This window comes from Brassica rapa, chromosome A09 (genome assembly GCF_000309985.2).
Source record: "Brassica rapa cultivar Chiifu-401-42 chromosome A09, CAAS_Brap_v3.01, whole genome shotgun sequence".
Lineage (NCBI taxonomy): Eukaryota > Viridiplantae > Streptophyta > Magnoliopsida > Brassicales > Brassicaceae > Brassica > Brassica rapa.
This window is the reverse complement of record NC_024803.2, coordinates 10,661,728-10,677,824: the sequence shown is the minus strand read 5'-3', so window position 1 is coordinate 10,677,824 and position 16,097 is coordinate 10,661,728. Positions and strand designations below refer to the sequence as shown.

General features: G+C 36.5%; 3 protein-coding genes and 1 non-coding gene across 4 annotated transcripts; all 4 read right to left on the bottom strand.

Annotated features, from left to right (window-relative positions):
- Positions 1-2,589: 2,589 nt before the first annotated feature.
- LOC103838513 (polygalacturonase 1 beta-like protein 2) lies at positions 2,590-8,494 on the bottom strand. The gene is made up of 2 exons (XM_009114968.3): positions 7,094-8,494; positions 2,590-6,998 (listed from the first exon to the last, which is right to left on the bottom strand). The coding sequence occupies exons 1-2, from the start codon at positions 7,142-7,144 to the stop codon at positions 5,178-5,180; spliced, it is 1,872 nt and encodes a 623-aa protein (XP_009113216.1). The 5' UTR covers positions 7,145-8,494; the 3' UTR covers positions 2,590-5,177.
- LOC117128790 lies at positions 2,600-2,818 on the bottom strand. Its single transcript, XR_004452180.1, has one exon. It is a non-coding gene; the product is annotated as a small nucleolar RNA U3 (small nucleolar RNA).
- A 2,934-nt stretch (positions 8,495-11,428) lies between the features above and the next one.
- Positions 11,429-15,519, bottom strand: LOC117127861 (B3 domain-containing protein At3g25182-like). Its single transcript, XM_033278622.1, has one exon. The coding sequence runs from the start codon at positions 14,823-14,825 to the stop codon at positions 13,959-13,961; it is 867 nt and encodes a 288-aa protein (XP_033134513.1). The 5' UTR covers positions 14,826-15,519; the 3' UTR covers positions 11,429-13,958.
- LOC103838556 (cell division cycle 5-like protein) lies at positions 11,652-12,362 on the bottom strand. The gene has a single exon (XM_009115002.1). The coding sequence runs from the start codon at positions 12,360-12,362 to the stop codon at positions 11,652-11,654; it is 711 nt and encodes a 236-aa protein (XP_009113250.1).
- Positions 15,520-16,097: the final 578 nt, after the last annotated feature.

Sequence of the window (16,097 nt, the reverse complement as noted above, 5' to 3'; positions counted from 1 at the left end):
ATCTGTTAATATAATGTCGATACCAAACCTTTCGACGCTACTGTATATAAACAACATAACCCAACCCTACATTTATCGATGTGGGACGTTATAAGCAGCTTTACACGTTCAATACGTTACCGTTTCCTAGCTCAATGGCCTTACTTATACTGTATAAGAATGTTCTACACGACATAGTAATTTTATGTGGAGGAGATGAGATCCCGAAGTCCGTCAGCTATTGTTTAAACATAAACCATTAAAAACAATCGCTCAATTAATCACTCCATGTAGTTTTAGAGTAACCAGACTTTAGTGAACTTGACCAATTATAAGAATACAAACAATTACATGTCCTATCACAACTTCGAAAAACCAGGAAACATATGGTACTACTACAAGTAGTGCTTGCTTTTTTTACATCAAGTTCAGTAGACGAATGATTGCTTTTTTTAATGTGAAGATGTCTTTGGGAACTAGATTAAAAACACATATATGTGTGTCGGCAAGTAGAAAGAAAGAGTCAAGACACGGAAAATAATAAATGGTTGGATCACAGCTAGTCAAACGGAAGAATTTGGAAGTGTAGTCACCGCTGGAAAAATGATTGTACAAATCACAATTCATGCGGGTTGTAGTGAAAAATAAAGTCAAGAGGTTTTGAATTCCTTCACGTGATTTTGACCCAGTGGCCATTGATATGCCGTCTTAAGCCCTAGACAAAACACCAAATATGAACATTTTTATAAATATTTTCTATATTTTTTATTCATTGTATTTCTTTTAATTTGAGCTTTAAGACCCTAAACAAATAAAAAAAGTATCCTAAAACTAATGGTGAGGGTATAGATTTTTTTATTGTTTTGTTTTTAATAAAAACAACCAAAAAATTATGGACCCATGAATCCATGTCAAATGCCTATGTTGCTATGGGTAAGAGCCGGCATATGCTTGTATTAACTTACAAATGAAAAAGTGAAGATACTCTTTTTTTTTAAGCAGAACCCCTTTTATATGGAAATGGTTCCATTTACCTAGAGTTGTTATCAAAGTTTTCTTATGTTGTTTGAACTGGACTCAGTCAATACTACTAAGACCATCCATCCCTAACAATGACCGACCTTTTTCAAACAAGAGAAAGTTCTCCTCTCATTACGCGTTTGCTCTGCTAATATACTGACTTGTCCATAACTCATATAGCTTGAACTATTTGATTATGTTGTCATCATCAAAGTCTTAGTTACCCTTTTGATTTTTTATGGCGTCTTCTTCTCGGAGCTGGAGATACAACGTCTTCCCGAGCTTCCACGGACCAGATGTTCGTGTAACATTTATGAGTCATTTAAAAAAGCAGTTTCAACACAACGGGATCATAGCGTTCAACGATGAAGGGATTGAGAGAAGCAAACTGATCGGTACTGAACTCATACGGGCGATAAGAGAGTCAAGAATCTCAATCGTGGTGCTCTCGAAGAACTATGGTTCTTCAAGTTGGTGTTTGAATGAGCTGGTGGAGATTTTCAAGTGTCAAGAATCTGCGGGACAAATAGTGATGACGGTTTTCTACAAAGTGGATCCATGTCATGTGAGGAAACAGATGGGAGAGTTTGGTAAGACTTTCAAGGAAACTTGCGAAGGGAAAACAGAGACCCAGGTGCATAAATGGATTCACGCTTTGACCCATGTCGCCAATATAGCCGGAGAACATTCTGTGAACTGGTTTGTTCTTGTTTTCTACCCTTGATTTATTAAAGTTTTAAATTTCTAATTAGTATTTTACTTAGGGACCACCTTTTATTTATCAATATATTTCTGGAATGGTAAACTAATTTTTTTCCACGTAGGATTTCGCTTCAAACTAAATTAAAAATTTGCAAATATAAAATTATCCAGCCATTTTATGTTGCTAGATTACAAATGGGTGAGTTATTCACTCAAGTGATTCACTACAGTGATTTAGAAAGATGATTCGCTCATATGAGAGCAATCTCAATGTTAGAGTTCTCACCAGGAAGTTTTTGAAATACATATAATACATAAATGTATGTATATATTTTAGTATTTAATTATGAATATCTCAAAATTACGAGAAATCTGATCCAAAATATCTTCATTTGGGTTGGATTTTCCATAATTTGGAAATACTTATAATTAAATATTAAACTTATAAGTTTAGGAAAAAAACTTATATATGTGTATTTCAAGAATTTCATGGTGAGAGTCCCTATTGGAGTTATTCTCATCATTTTGTCAAGAGTCTATGTTTCCTATATAAATAAATATAATAAAATATATGAGAGAATGTAAAAAAAATCTAGAAACGTATAGCATTAGTTGCAGAGAAAACATGGGCAAGGAGTAGAGCATTCATTGCCTCATCCAACACAAATACATATACTAGAAACGTATAGAGGTTCTGTAAGTCACATAAATTCGTCGAAACTATCAATATACATTACGCTAGGTCAAAGATCAGAACGATTCATGGTCGGAGAAAAGAAGTTTTAGTTGGAGGAGAAGACTACGACGACTAATTGAACTCAACGACAGGGTTTGTTTTTGCAGTAGCAAAAGCCATATAGGTGAAGAAACAGAAAGTAGAAAGGCAAAAAAAAAGAAGGGCCTGTCAGACAACCGTGCAACCACCCCGGAGAGGGCAAGGCCAAACCGGATAGCGATCCTCTACAGCGCAGAGACTCATAGGAGAGAATCGTAGCCGTTAATCACACTCAGATCGCACGGCCATGATTCATCAACCAGGTTTAGGGGCCTGTCTCCTTAGAAATCAAGGATACAGAGGTACGAGCCTATAGAACAGATCCTGTTCAAGTAAGGTCGTGACCTTCACTTCCATCTCTCTGATATATAAACAGTAAAAGTTTCCTATTATTTGACGATGTGGGACGAAATAAACAAAACCTCACATACTCTATACGTTGCCGTTTCTAAGCTCAACGCACTAATGCCCACATACGTCATCATTATAGTTAATCTCAATCTACTAAAATAACTCAAAGCCATCTCTCTGAATCTATCCGACCTGATGCTAGACCACTTGAAAAAGCCAGAGATAACATTTTTTAACTAACTTAACTGATTCTATAGTTTGACAAACACAGTAGATTAAAAATGTTACTCAATTATAATGTTATTGTGTTAGGACTTGTTTCGTTCGCAGATGGATCTTGCTCTTGCCAAGATTATGAAAGTATTTATGTTATGCAATTTCAGGGAACTCCTAACATTGATAAAAATTCTGGTAGTAAGTGATGATGATGATGATTCTTCTCTCCTGACTTTCTTTGGTTACTCGTCTTCTGGATCTAGGGGTATCAATACTATTAAAAGGGAAGGAGTCCTAAAAAATCTACTTAAAACAAGTCATAGTTGGACCATTTCATTTAACTAGAATTCCTATTATTTCTCATACTACTAACTTAATTATTCTTCATTAAAAGAAAATTAATCATAAAAAATGGTACTAACCTAATTATCTACTTATACGTTTACTATATACGCATTATTCCATCGTAAATATTTTGAGCTAATATTAAATAATGTCCACCCTATATTTATATAGTATATGGTTACTTGTGATTTATTTAATAGATAATACCTTCGAAGACTATAAACAAAATATAATATCCATTGTAAAAAATATATTTTTTACAGAGATGAATCATTATTTTATACTAACCTTATTAACTAAATTGATTTCATTAACCATGTTATATATATGAACACTTCAACATTATCATTCACAAACTAAACGATGTTTGTCACAACTTAATATTCCAAGTTGGTTGTATTATTTTAATACCAAACCAGTTCCTATAAAAATCCATAGATATGATTATGGTCTACATAAAACCGGTTCAATCTTTCCATCTGCTATATTTTCAGAAAATGACTATTTATCTTCGGTTCTGTTAGATATTTAGTCTAACCAATTATAAATCGGTTAGTGATAACTTCTAAAACTTTGAAAACACTTTGTTATTTATTAACACTATATCGATACTTTAAAACATGTTAGCAGTAGAATTGTGTTTTAGAACAAAATCTACTTATTTTAAAACATAATATTATTTTGAAAATAGTTTTGATACTATGTGTTATATTAAACATAGTTATATATATTTGAAATAAATAATTATATACATAAATTATACTTTTGGTTAACTAAATTATTTATCAACCAAATAAAAATATTCGGGTAATTCAAGTTTTCGTGTTATCCGGTTTATAAATAGTATTTTTAGGATATGTGCTTATTTAAAAATTGAATGTAATTAATATTTTTAAATATATAATTTTTATTTAAAAATTCAGGTACTCATTTGGTTCTCGGTTGGGTTTCAATTTTTCAGTCATAGATTTATGATTTGCTATATTATTTATGCAATTCAATTCAATTTTGGTTTTTCAGCTTGGTACGGTTTGGTCCGTGGTTTTGGATAAATGTGTTCAAACTTATACACTATCTTATATAGAAATTCGTTTACAATATATTTAATTACAAAAACAAATCCGCGCTTTCCAAGCGCGGGTCAAAATCTAGTTAAGGTTAAAATCCTTGAGAAGTAGATGCTGTAGCCGATGCACTGTGTTCTGCCATCATAATGGTTGATTTTGTGAAGCAATTACGTCATGGAAGTAGTGACACTGTCGCTACATTAGTACAGATAATGTGGCATCATATTGGTGTTTTCACATGAGTTGGAGAGGTCTGAGTTATAGGGTCGTTTCCCTTTCTCCTACTTTTCAGAAAACTCTATACTTTGAGAAAACTGCTGAAGATCGAGCAACAAAGCTATATTTCTTTGAGTAAGTGGATTACACCGTGTAAGAGATCTTGGAGTAGCGTTGTCTGAACACGGTTACTTTACAAGCTGGCAAACGATTGTGTTGCTGGCGGATATGATAGATATGATAAATGCTTGGCTTGCAAGAAACTGACTTTGGTTTTGAACATAAGCCTAATCTTGCAGATCACGTGACAAAAACTATTTTCCTGTTAAAACCAAATAATCATGTATTGACTCTCTCAACTTCAATCTTAATTTTACGAATATACTATAAAATAAGAATGGAAGCTTTAAGATGCAAAAAGAGAAAAAATCTGCAAAAAGAGAAAAAAACGATGAAGCAAAACTCAGTAGTAAATATTATCCGAACGACAAAAGCTGTCCAAAGCCTTAATCAACAGTAGTCCACGTCATATCATTCTCAAAGATCCAATGGCAAACTTCAATCCTACCAGGACCAGACCCTAGAGCCACAAACGCTCCATGACTTGCACTCCACGCTGACGTGTCAATGTGACAAATGGCAATACCATGATTAATCTTCTCTGAACTCTCCGGGTCAAGAAGATCCGCTTCGTAGACCCGCACCTTAGGTACCGAATGACAATAATACAGTAGATACGGGTACAAACTCTGATGACATGAAACCGCTCTAGTTAAATCTCCACCGTTGATTCCTTTGACTTTCCCGATCACGATCTTCTTCTTTGACCCAACGACATTCTCCGTCGTCCTCACCACAACGCCGTGTCCAAGCACTGACGTGGCGAAATCGATCATGTCCTCCGCCGATCCCACGCACCGCTTCGTCTCGCCGTAGCTTGGCGGTCTCTCGCATTCGGAAATCGCCGACGAGATTATCCCCGCCATCGACGAGTTCTCGCCGGCGCCGAAGATTCTCCATACCTCCCCGGTCTTAGAAGATGAAAACGATAATTTTGAAACTATGGTTCGGGGTAAAAACGTCCTTTTAGGCATTTTATCCTTAATATCTGGCATTTGCGTCAAAGTCCCTTCTTTTAACATAGACTCCCTGAAGAATTTACCCGGCTCTGTCCATTTATTTACCCTTTTGCCACTGGAGCTCGCGTTATTAAAGTACCTCGCGAAAACGACGCCGTCTTTAGTGTACGCTTTGAAACTCGGACCTTGACCGTAGGTTTTGAAGCTGACGTTCCCTCCGTCGTCGCCTTGGCCGTAGCCGGTGAAGTCATCGGAGCCCAAGTTGAATGATTTGCCGTAATTTACGAAATTGACCTTCTCGTTGTGTGAATCTTTGGCGTATGAAGAGAAAGAGTCAGCTCCGATGTTGGACTGGTCTCTGTAGCTCTTAAACCCGTAAACGGCGCCGTTTCCTCCTTCGCCGTACTTTTTAAAATCGTTCACCGGGAGATTCCCGTCGCCGCCGTAGCTCGTGAACGTGTCGTTAGCTCCGTTTGAGGTCTCCCCGTACCCGGAGAAACCAGATTTTACCACGTTTGACCCGGATCCGTAACCCGAGAACCCGTTCGGAGCTCCGTTGCCGTTTTTGCTGTAGCTGGTGAACGTCTGAGCGCCGGAGTTTGCGTTCTCGGAGTAGGCCGTGAAGGACTGTGACCGGCCGTTCGCTTCGTCGGAGTAGGAAGTGAATCTTCCGTTGGGTTGGTTTGCGTTCGTGTGGTAGTTCGTGAAGTCGCCGGAGCCGCCGGTGGAGCCGGTGGCGTAAGTGGTGAAGCTCTGGTCGGCGACGTTGACTTCTCCGGCGTAATTTGTAAACCCATCGTCGTGTCCGGCGGAGTCTCGGCTGTAACGTCGGAAAGAGTCGACGCCGATGTTGTCCCCGCCGGAGTAATTTTTGAACGTGTCGGCTCCGGCGAGACGGTCGGAGCCGTAGTTGGTGAAGTTTTTGTCGCTGTAAACGGAGAAACCGACGTCATCGCCGTGCTTCTCGGTTACGGAGTGAGCGGCGAGCTCAGGGAAACAGAAGAGCTTCGCGGCGGTGCAGAAATCGGAGAGGCGAGTGTCGAGCGCGTGGCGTGAAGCGAGTGAGGCGAAGCGCGTGGAGTCTACGGTCGTTAATGGGGACGCCTTGGAGAGGAAAAAAGAAGGTGGTGGTGAGCCGCCGTTGATGCGCTTGTTCCAGTAACGTATCAGTGAGGCTTTGGGTGTGAATGGGTTCTCCGACGGCGTGATGTTACCGGCTGTTTGTTTAGTAGCTCCGGCGAAGTGCACCTAGGTTTCGGCGGGTGGAAAGATCAACATAAATGCAAATTGTTATATATTTTAAAAAGCTTAAGGTAAGATGATAAAGATTGAATATTGCTTACATTAGAAGATGAAATGAAGCAGAGGAAGAAAGCTGCTTCAATGATGTTCATCTTCTCTAGTTACGGAGTTGGTTGAGAAGGAGAAATAATATGAAGAGAGTTCACTCTGATATCATGTGGTTATATATTTGAGTATTAAACTTGATTAAAAGAAAACAGTATCAAACATTTATTTTGCAAAAACTTTATTAGGTATTTCGCAAGAACGTTAATCTGTGTTTTCACTGTTTTCTCAACGACTATTTACTAATTAGTCAAAAAGAGGATTCAAATTCAGTTTAAAATATCGTAAACAAAAAAAAAAGAATCTGAATAACTAAATAAGGCTGCATAAAGTATATTAAAGATAAACCTCTCGCCCAATAATTTACAAAAGACCAACATTATTTGAAATAGATAAAAAGAAGATAAACAAAAAAAAAAGCTGGGAGAGACTGCTTCTTGCTGAAGAAAGGGAGAAAAGTAAATAGAGAAAGTGATAAATTTAAGATCTTGAAAATAGTAGTTTTCGGTTTAGTTCCTTTTTCCTTGCATGTAGAGCAATATAAATTTAAATGTATTAATTTGTTTATTTTATTCAAATAATAATATGTTTAGATGGAGATGAGTTTTCTTTTAATGTTATTAATTTAAATAGAGTAATAAACGAATATATTTACTCCATTTTTGAATAATACTCTAGTTTTATTTGTCTTCTAGTACTATAGAGTTGAAAATAAAATATCTTAAAAATACTTCACTTTAAAATTAAATTTGAAATAAAAACAAAGTGAAGTTAAAGATGTTCTTTGTAAATTATAAATGATAATATCCCTATATGGTACATGCACTAGGTTTTAGTACCTCTTAAAATAAAATATTGATGGACTGTATCCATGAATCTTTGGTATAAGAGCATCTCCATCTCCACTCCATAATTTACTGTGAAATGGAGTGGAAAATAAAATAGTGAAAAAACAAAAAAAGCGATTATTCCATAAATAGAATTTTTTTTTATTTTTTGTTTATACTCCATTTCTCATTTCATTTTTAGAGTAAATTATGCAGTGGAGATGGAGATGGAGATGCCCTAAATCTGCATTAATATTAAACCAATTAGCTGGATATTCACATATATAATGGTTTGTGGAGACTAATTGGTGACTTTATAATTCTGTCTCCCACCAAAACAAAGATTCTCACCATTATTATTACTTTTCCTTCTCGTATTTTACAAAGTACATAGTTTTTGTATAATCAAATAAATTTGAAATTGTTACTTTTTTGTCAACGAAATTATTACATTTGTTACAATTTTTAAAAAGTCAGTACTCATATTAGTTAAAATATATATGCATTTTAAAGTTCAGAAGAGAAAACATAAATGAATGTACCAAGCTTAAAAGTTCAACATTGATGTATTCATTCACAATCTATACATCAAAAAAGAAGATTGGATGTATTAGGGTGCAAGAAATGGACCATCAAATTTGAGGAATGTGGTGGCGGCTAACGTGCAACCAATGTAACTTTTTGTAAAATTTTATAGTTTGTTTTCTCATTAATGATCATAGAAACCCGCGTTTTAGCACTTGGTGCGATGATGGGTTCTCTCATGGTTTGTCGACAATAATATTTATGTATTTATTTTCCAAATTCTAGGTAAATAATATTCATATATTTATATGTTAAGTAAAAAATTCTATGTTTCGGAGATCAATGTTAAAATCACCTAAATATTTTGAATAGTTTTTTTTTCTTTGCAATGTTAGAATCACCTGGAAAAGATTCGATTAAAACTAGAAAATGAATAAAAAGGACAACAAGAAAAAGATTGAACTGATTAAATAACTAACCAACATTCTAGTGATAGCATGAATAATGGGAGATACCCATTTGTATCTCTTATTTAAGAGACATTACTTAATTAAAAGGTAAAAAATGTATCTTATATTACACTAAAAGTTACATCCTAAAAACATGCATTGATCATGGTTTAAGAGGCTTACTTTAATCAAAAATGATAAATATTTTTTCTGTTTTATAATAAGTGTCACTATAACTTTTTTTATTTTCATAAAATGTGTCACTGTCACTGCAGAATTCTAATGTAAATTATACTTATTTTCAGATGAAAATTAATTTTAAATTGCAATAATTTTATAAATAATTTTATTTTTCTTAAATACTATTAATTAAATAGTTGTAACTAATAATAATTTAAATACATTTCAATCACTTTCTTAATTTGTGTAATTAATAAAAATTTATTTATCTTGGTAATTTTTTCTAATAAAATTACCTAAATATTTTGGTTACATGTATTGAAATAAATAAAAATATTTTTTTTAATTACACCTAAATATCTCGTAGACATATTCGTGTCCCTAAGAGCATCTCCAATGTAAAACCCTATTTTTTCCTCTAAAATAGAGTAAAAGTGAAAATTGAGTAAAATTGCTCCAACCCTACTTTATTTCCCACTCCATAATGGAGTGATAAACAAAAAAAAAATAGAATACTCCATTTATGGAGTAAATTTTATTATGGAGTGAGATATGAAATTGGGTTGGAACATTCCTTACTCCATATTTACTTTTACTTCATTTTTTCCTCTAAAATGAAGTATAGATGAAGATGCCCTAAGACATGTAACCGAATGGTTCTGAGATAAATATTTTGATTACATGTATTGAGAATCCAAATAAGTGTAATTAATAATAATTTAAATATTTTGGTTACATGTATCGGTTCCTAATTCCAAAGAGTCTAATTTCTTTGACCAAAGGAAGTTTTGCAGGAGAGGGAACCAAATGTATTTTTAGCTACAACCGTGTGACGTGCACACAAAAAAACCCCTACAACTGTGTGAAATATGGTTGTTTCTATTCGTGTAGATTTTTAGATGGAGCGGTGCCGAAGAACTATTGAGTGATAATGACTAAAAAGGGAAATCATTCCTAATATTGTAACTTTCAAAGAAGAGAAGTTAATGGAGGCTGGAGAATTATAGAAAGAGTTGCTCGGTAGGGGTATATTTCCTGATACCATACACTTATAACTCAGTGATCGATGTTGCTCCTCAAAACATATAGTGACTTTAAATTCTCATAGATGGATGTTGTAGGGATACGCAAGTGAACGGTGGAGTGGAATTTCTCCATGACATGTCTAAAAGAAGTTCTGTCAAGTGAGTGAACTATATACGGCCCAAGACCTTTTCCAAGAGACGACGTCCCATGGTGCGTGCCTTAATATGGTAATTGACTAATTGATAACACCAGGCTTAACGGTCTCTATGCACTAATGCGAAACAGGGAAAAGGCATTGGGAAATGTTTGAGGTTATTGCAAAGAGGAGAATTGACTTGAAGTACAACATCATCATCCATAGAATGTGAAAGGTAATAAGGTAGATGAAGCCTATGATTTATTTTCTAGTCTCTCCCTCACAAGCGTGGAGCCTGAAACAAACAAGTTATTCTAGAAAATGAAGAACAATGGGATAGTTACCAAATGGATTCACATACACTACACTCATAGAGCTAGTGAAATCTCTATCATCTGAACTCATCAAGGAAATCTCTGATGGTAGATTGGACAATAGCTTTTTGGATATCATGTCTTATTGTTGGCGTGGTATTTCTTGTCACGAGAGATTTGTCTTGGTCTTGTTGCATCCACGGTATAAGATCAGAATTCAACAAGTTTTTGTTCCTGGTTTTGTATTTTTTATGTTCGTTCTTTATACAAAGACCAAGTTAAAATCAGATTCTGACATCAACATATTCATGTCATATGTATGAATGAAACTATCAAACAAACAAACTGTTAGCAAAAACAAAAACAAAAACACATTCATGTCAAAGTATCATCAAATCATATATAGTTAAGAATCAGAAACAACTTACTAAAGAGATAAAACCCAACAAGTAAAACCCTAACCTTGTTAATTAGAATTCAGTAAAGTCACTAGACCAAGAGAATCGCCTGTAATAAGATTTCAAGAACAGTTATAAGAGGGGAGAGGAAGAGCTACTCAGTTACATCTGAAAGACATAGCCGTCTTTCAATCCGTTGGCCTTAACAATATCGTTCCACCCACAAGCCAAAACGTAATGCAGGTTACAACTCTTCAGAATCTCACCCTACTTTTCACTTCGTTGATCCACGAGAACTGTTCCCACACCCATATTTTCACTGTTGTTACACTTAACATGTAACAAACGCATCCACCATTCCAGAACTTAAAACAAACTATCAGCAATTCATACAGCACGAATGACAAAATCAAGAACGAGCTATCAAGTGTGAAGGGGAACACAAGTATGCATCAAAATAACAGGTAGAAAAGCTATGACAGTTGAAGATCATATGCTTTCCAAGTTGGCAACAAGTTTACAAGAAGACCGAGTTAAATTCAGATATTTAAGTCAACAAGATAAAAGTAAACATCAAACAAATTGAAATTGTTAACACAAAACATATTCATGTCAAAACATTCATCAATTCCAAGTTACAATCAGAAACAACAACATTCATCTTGCTTTAAGTAACTGTGCTTCCACATCTTGCCTTCTTCAATGGTTGTCAGCATGACGATCTTCATCTGCAGTGTCATAAAATCCAGCAGGTGCCCTCTTTTCAAAAGCAATCTCTGCACTATAGTCAATCCCCTTCCCCTTCCTGTTCCTACGCTTCCCATCATCAATCCCAGCTGCTATTAGTTCCCTCCTCTTTTGAAGAGAACCAAGACTTCTAGCTTCCTGAATTTGCTTTTCTCTAGCTTTTCTTTTAGCCTTCTTCCCCCTAGTGTTAGCCAATCTAGCCCTAGCTTCAGAAAGCATCTCCATCTCATCATCTTCCATGTCCACTTGATCAGGACGAGCAGGCTTCGACTCTGGATTAGGATCAATCTCACCAGGACGTAGCTTCCGTGGATCACCCCCTGCTTCATAACCCTTACTGCATGATGATGCATCAAGAAGCTTTTCGTACCTCTCAAGGCACTGAGATGGCGTGCGCCCCACGGCGGGAGCGATTGTTCTCCATTGAGTAGGGAGAATCTTTGAAAGATGTAGAAGCTTCTCATCTTCTTCTCTGGTCCATTCGGTTTTCTTGATAGAAGGGTCGAGCCACTCGTTCCAGCGAGCTTTGCACTGTTTGGCTGACTTGCGAACGCTGAGAGACGAGATCCGACCCCATTGGTTCTTACCGTACTTCATCATGGCGGCCTTGAGGACCTCATCTTCCGTGTTCTTCCACACGCCTCCCTTAACCATGCTCCTCATCTTCGCTCGAGATTAGGGTTCGAAATTAACGAGGAAGAAAAAATTCAATCAACCTCTCCTTTTGTTTCAGAGCGAATAAAGAATAAAGAATAGTGAGAGAGCGAATGGTTGTGTTGACATTATATAGTTAAATACTAATTGGGCTTTTGCAATCAAACCGCCTCAGATCTACTAGTGATTAGCCGACTTCCTTTTTTCCTTTGATATGGATAATGAAGAAAAAGTTTTATAAATGAAAATAGGCCATATCAACAATTTTACGAAAAGTTAAAGGATATATACCCTTTCTACAATTAAAGTTAATAGATTAAAATATTACAATTAACTACCATCAGTTATTTAAAAAGTGTTTTGATTAATTTACTTTTTATTTAATAGTTTTTTGGATCAGATTTATAATTTTATTTTCCTTTTTTCATTATATTTTTCCAAACGATATAAATAATAAAAGGAAAAATATTTAAAATTAAAAAAAAACAGTTGGAAAATATCTTTAAAATGGGGAAATTTTACAATTATTTTACTACTACTTTTCAAATTTATCTTTATGATAACCAATTTCATAAATACACTAAGTTTGTGATGAAAAAAAAAACTCAAAATTAATCATATTAAATCATTTATAAAAATTTGAAAATTATTTCTAAAAGTATATAAACCCAACCCCATCTTCTAAATACTAAACCCTAATTTTGTTTATACGCATGGCTTATAATATACTTAAAATTGACTTTAATTAACAGAAAAATCATTTTTTAAGAACTTAGTTTAAAACTTCAGATTGGTTTGCTAATATGTGTTAAGCTTTTGTGGGTTCTTAACATGCTGGTTATTCCTCTGTGTGTGCATACATGTTAATAGATCGTGGTGATTAGAGAGACCCGAATAAGAAATACATTTACTTGGGATAGAAACGCTTCTCTTATAGCCTTGTGCATTTTCATGCTCAACCAGTCTCCAACGTTCAATACTCCTACCCTGATTTTACTTCTTGCTGTGCTTTGTTATATTTGCCGGTTTGATGTTCCCGGTGAAACATTGCTCAAGTTTCTGAATAGTTTCTTCATTTTTGTTGTTCTAGTGTTTTCTCTTTTTCAGTTTTCTCGACAATGAGCCAGGGGTTACACACACTAACGCTTGTAAAGGAATCATACCAGGTGACCCTTGTGATATCTTCTTTGACTTATCAGTTTGATAGAGTTTAACTACTTCCATGTCCCCTCGAAGAAAGAAGTCAGTGAATGCTAAAAACAGTCTTGGCAACACAATTTTTGTTCCTGGTTTTATATTGTTCTTGCTCTTTTCACAAGTAAACTGAGTTAAAATCCGTTTAATTCATCAAGATTCATGTCAGATAAATGAAACTATCAATTAACTGAAACTCCTAAGACAAAACGTATTCATGTCAAAACATTCATAGTACATAATCAGAAACAACTAAAAATTACTTGAGATAAACCCAACAAGGTGTTGTAAGATCAAACACAACTGTACTAAAACCCTAATCTCGACAATTACAATTCTGAGAAGGCACTAGACACAAACCTACAGAATCGTCTCAAGAAGTTATCAGAGAGCAAAGGAAGAGCTACTCTGTCACATGGGAAGAGGAACAAGAGCAAAACAGAGAACTCCTCGGCACCTGAAAGACCAAAGACTAATGCTGTCTCCATCTTTCAATCCATTAGCCTTCACAACATCGTTCCACCCACAAACCAAAGCGTAGTTCCAAGAACCATTCATCTCCCACCTCTTGAGAAACACGCCCCACTTCTTGCTGCCTTGGTCAACAAGAACCGCCCCCAAACCCATCTTTTCTCTGTTGCTGATGTCTTCCTCGATGATTCTCGACTCAGCCAGTGTCAGGAAGTCGTTACGTATCAGTTTGTGGAAAGGGATCGAGAGACGGCTCTGGCTTGGTTTGACATCGGTTTCGAACAGAGTCTTCTCGAAGATAAGCATCGGGTCTGCGGCTCCTTTCGTGTTTCTCAACAACTGGATCATCCATTCCGGCGTTTCTTTCCCCTCCCATGTGAATAAAGGTGACACCTTTGCTTTCTTGAAACTACGCTGCTTTCCTTCTTGCGCGGCACGTCTCTTGCGGCTGCTTGTGTTGTTGTTCTCTGTTAGGCATGAGGAGGAAGTCGATAGGGAACTAGGGTTTTGTGGGTTTTTAGTCTGAGTATCTGAAGGAATCTTGTTAAGATCGAAGAGTTGTGATGAAGAAGAAGAAGCACCGTTAGGGTTTTGAAGAGGCTTCTTTACGGATGATCTTGGTTTTCTTCGGAAAAGATGGAAGATTCTCTTCATTCTATGTTCGTCTTCTTCTTTTCGAGATACGGTCTTCTTCTTCTCCGTGTAACATGTTGGCTTGTGTTCTTGTTCGTGCAGCAAAGCCGCAGTATCCACCAAGAGAGAGAAATTTGACCACGTCTCCGTGAGATCGCCGTAATACGTATTCATCTTGGTCGGAGGTATTAGAAAAATCAAGTTCTGAGAGAGAGAGCGAGTTTGAGAATTGAGTATGAGAGAAGAGGAAGTGAGGGGAAGAATGGTTGTATGTTTACACTAAATACTATCTGGTCTCTTGTTGCAATCGAATCCTACTACGATCGTCATCAAATATAGCCGTTGTTTAGTTTCCATTTTTCACTACCTCACGCGCAAATTACCATCTAGTCCCTGTTTCGGTAATTTCCATTTTTTTCCCAGCCTTGAAAATTCAAAAAAAAACATGACATAACAATCGTTCCTCTCTTATCAAATTTCTATCTTTCAGAGAGGCAATGATTTTTGAGAGTGAGAGAGATCCACTTTTTGGTTCCGGTTTCGGTTTCATCCGACCGGACTCTGTCTCCGGCGTTCTCGCCTTTTCCTCCGGCGAAAATCGGCCGGCTTTTGTCTCCGTGTCGCATATACCTTTATGTGACGGCGGCTTACTCCGGGTTTTTTCCCGTTTACGTCGATCTACTCTTCTTCTGGCTATCAACATCAAATCGTCTCTCTTTCTTTCCTAGTCGGATTGTTCTTTCCCTTAGTTGGAAAGCCGGTGATGGATAGATCGATTGTAGATGATTGTTTTTTTTTCTGAAGGGTAGATCCGGTTGGCGATTGGGTTTCTTTGAAGCTGGCTCTTGTAGCAACCGTTTCATCGATGATCTCCGCTAGCGGCGGAGTTCTGATGCGCCGCCTCCTTGCTTCCGGTGGACGACAGCGGACCTTCATCTTGACACGTGTGCATGCATCGCCGGGCGAACGCACACGCGGTGGGTGACGTGTCCCTCTCTCCTCGACGGTTTACTCTATGGGCTGTCGGCCCATATTTGTTTTCTTTGGTTGGCCCATCTGTTTGGGTTTTTCTCTTTGTTCCGTTGGCCCGTTTGCTGTTTGGGCTTTTTGTAAAGTTGTTGGGCTTAGTCTCTTGGGCTTTGTCCCACTTAATAAATTCAGATGACAAAAAAAAAAAAAAAAAAAAGAGAAAATGACACAAAGAACACTAAATGAAGTTTTCCTCCCCAAACTAGCACTCAGGATCAGAATTCACAAAAATAGGTTTCATTAAAGGGGCAATTTACCCTTATGCCCCCTTCTTTAACTAATTTAAAAAACAAATTTGAAATCAATTTGTCGCCGTCCTCGTTTCATCGCTTCTTCTTCTCGTCTCTCCGTCGTCGTCGTCGTCGTCTCTCCGTCGTCGTCTCCCCGTCCTTGTCGTCGTCGTCTCTCCGTCGTCGT

Excerpts from the sequence above, each read along its gene's own strand:
- LOC117127861 (XM_033278622.1), bottom strand. The coding sequence starts at position 14,825 with ATGAATACGTATTACGGCGATCTCACGGAGACGTGGTCAAATTTCTCT.
- LOC103838556 (XM_009115002.1), bottom strand. The coding sequence starts at position 12,362 with ATGAGGAGCATGGTTAAGGGAGGCGTGTGGAAGAACACGGAAGATGAG.
- LOC103838513 (XM_009114968.3), bottom strand. The coding sequence starts at position 7,144 with ATGAACATCATTGAAGCAGCTTTCTTCCTCTGCTTCATTTCATCTTCT. Across the intron at positions 6,999-7,093 it reads GCTTCATTTCATCTTCTAAT|GTGCACTTCGCCGGAGCTAC; the intron begins GTAAGCAATATT and ends GCCGAAACCTAG.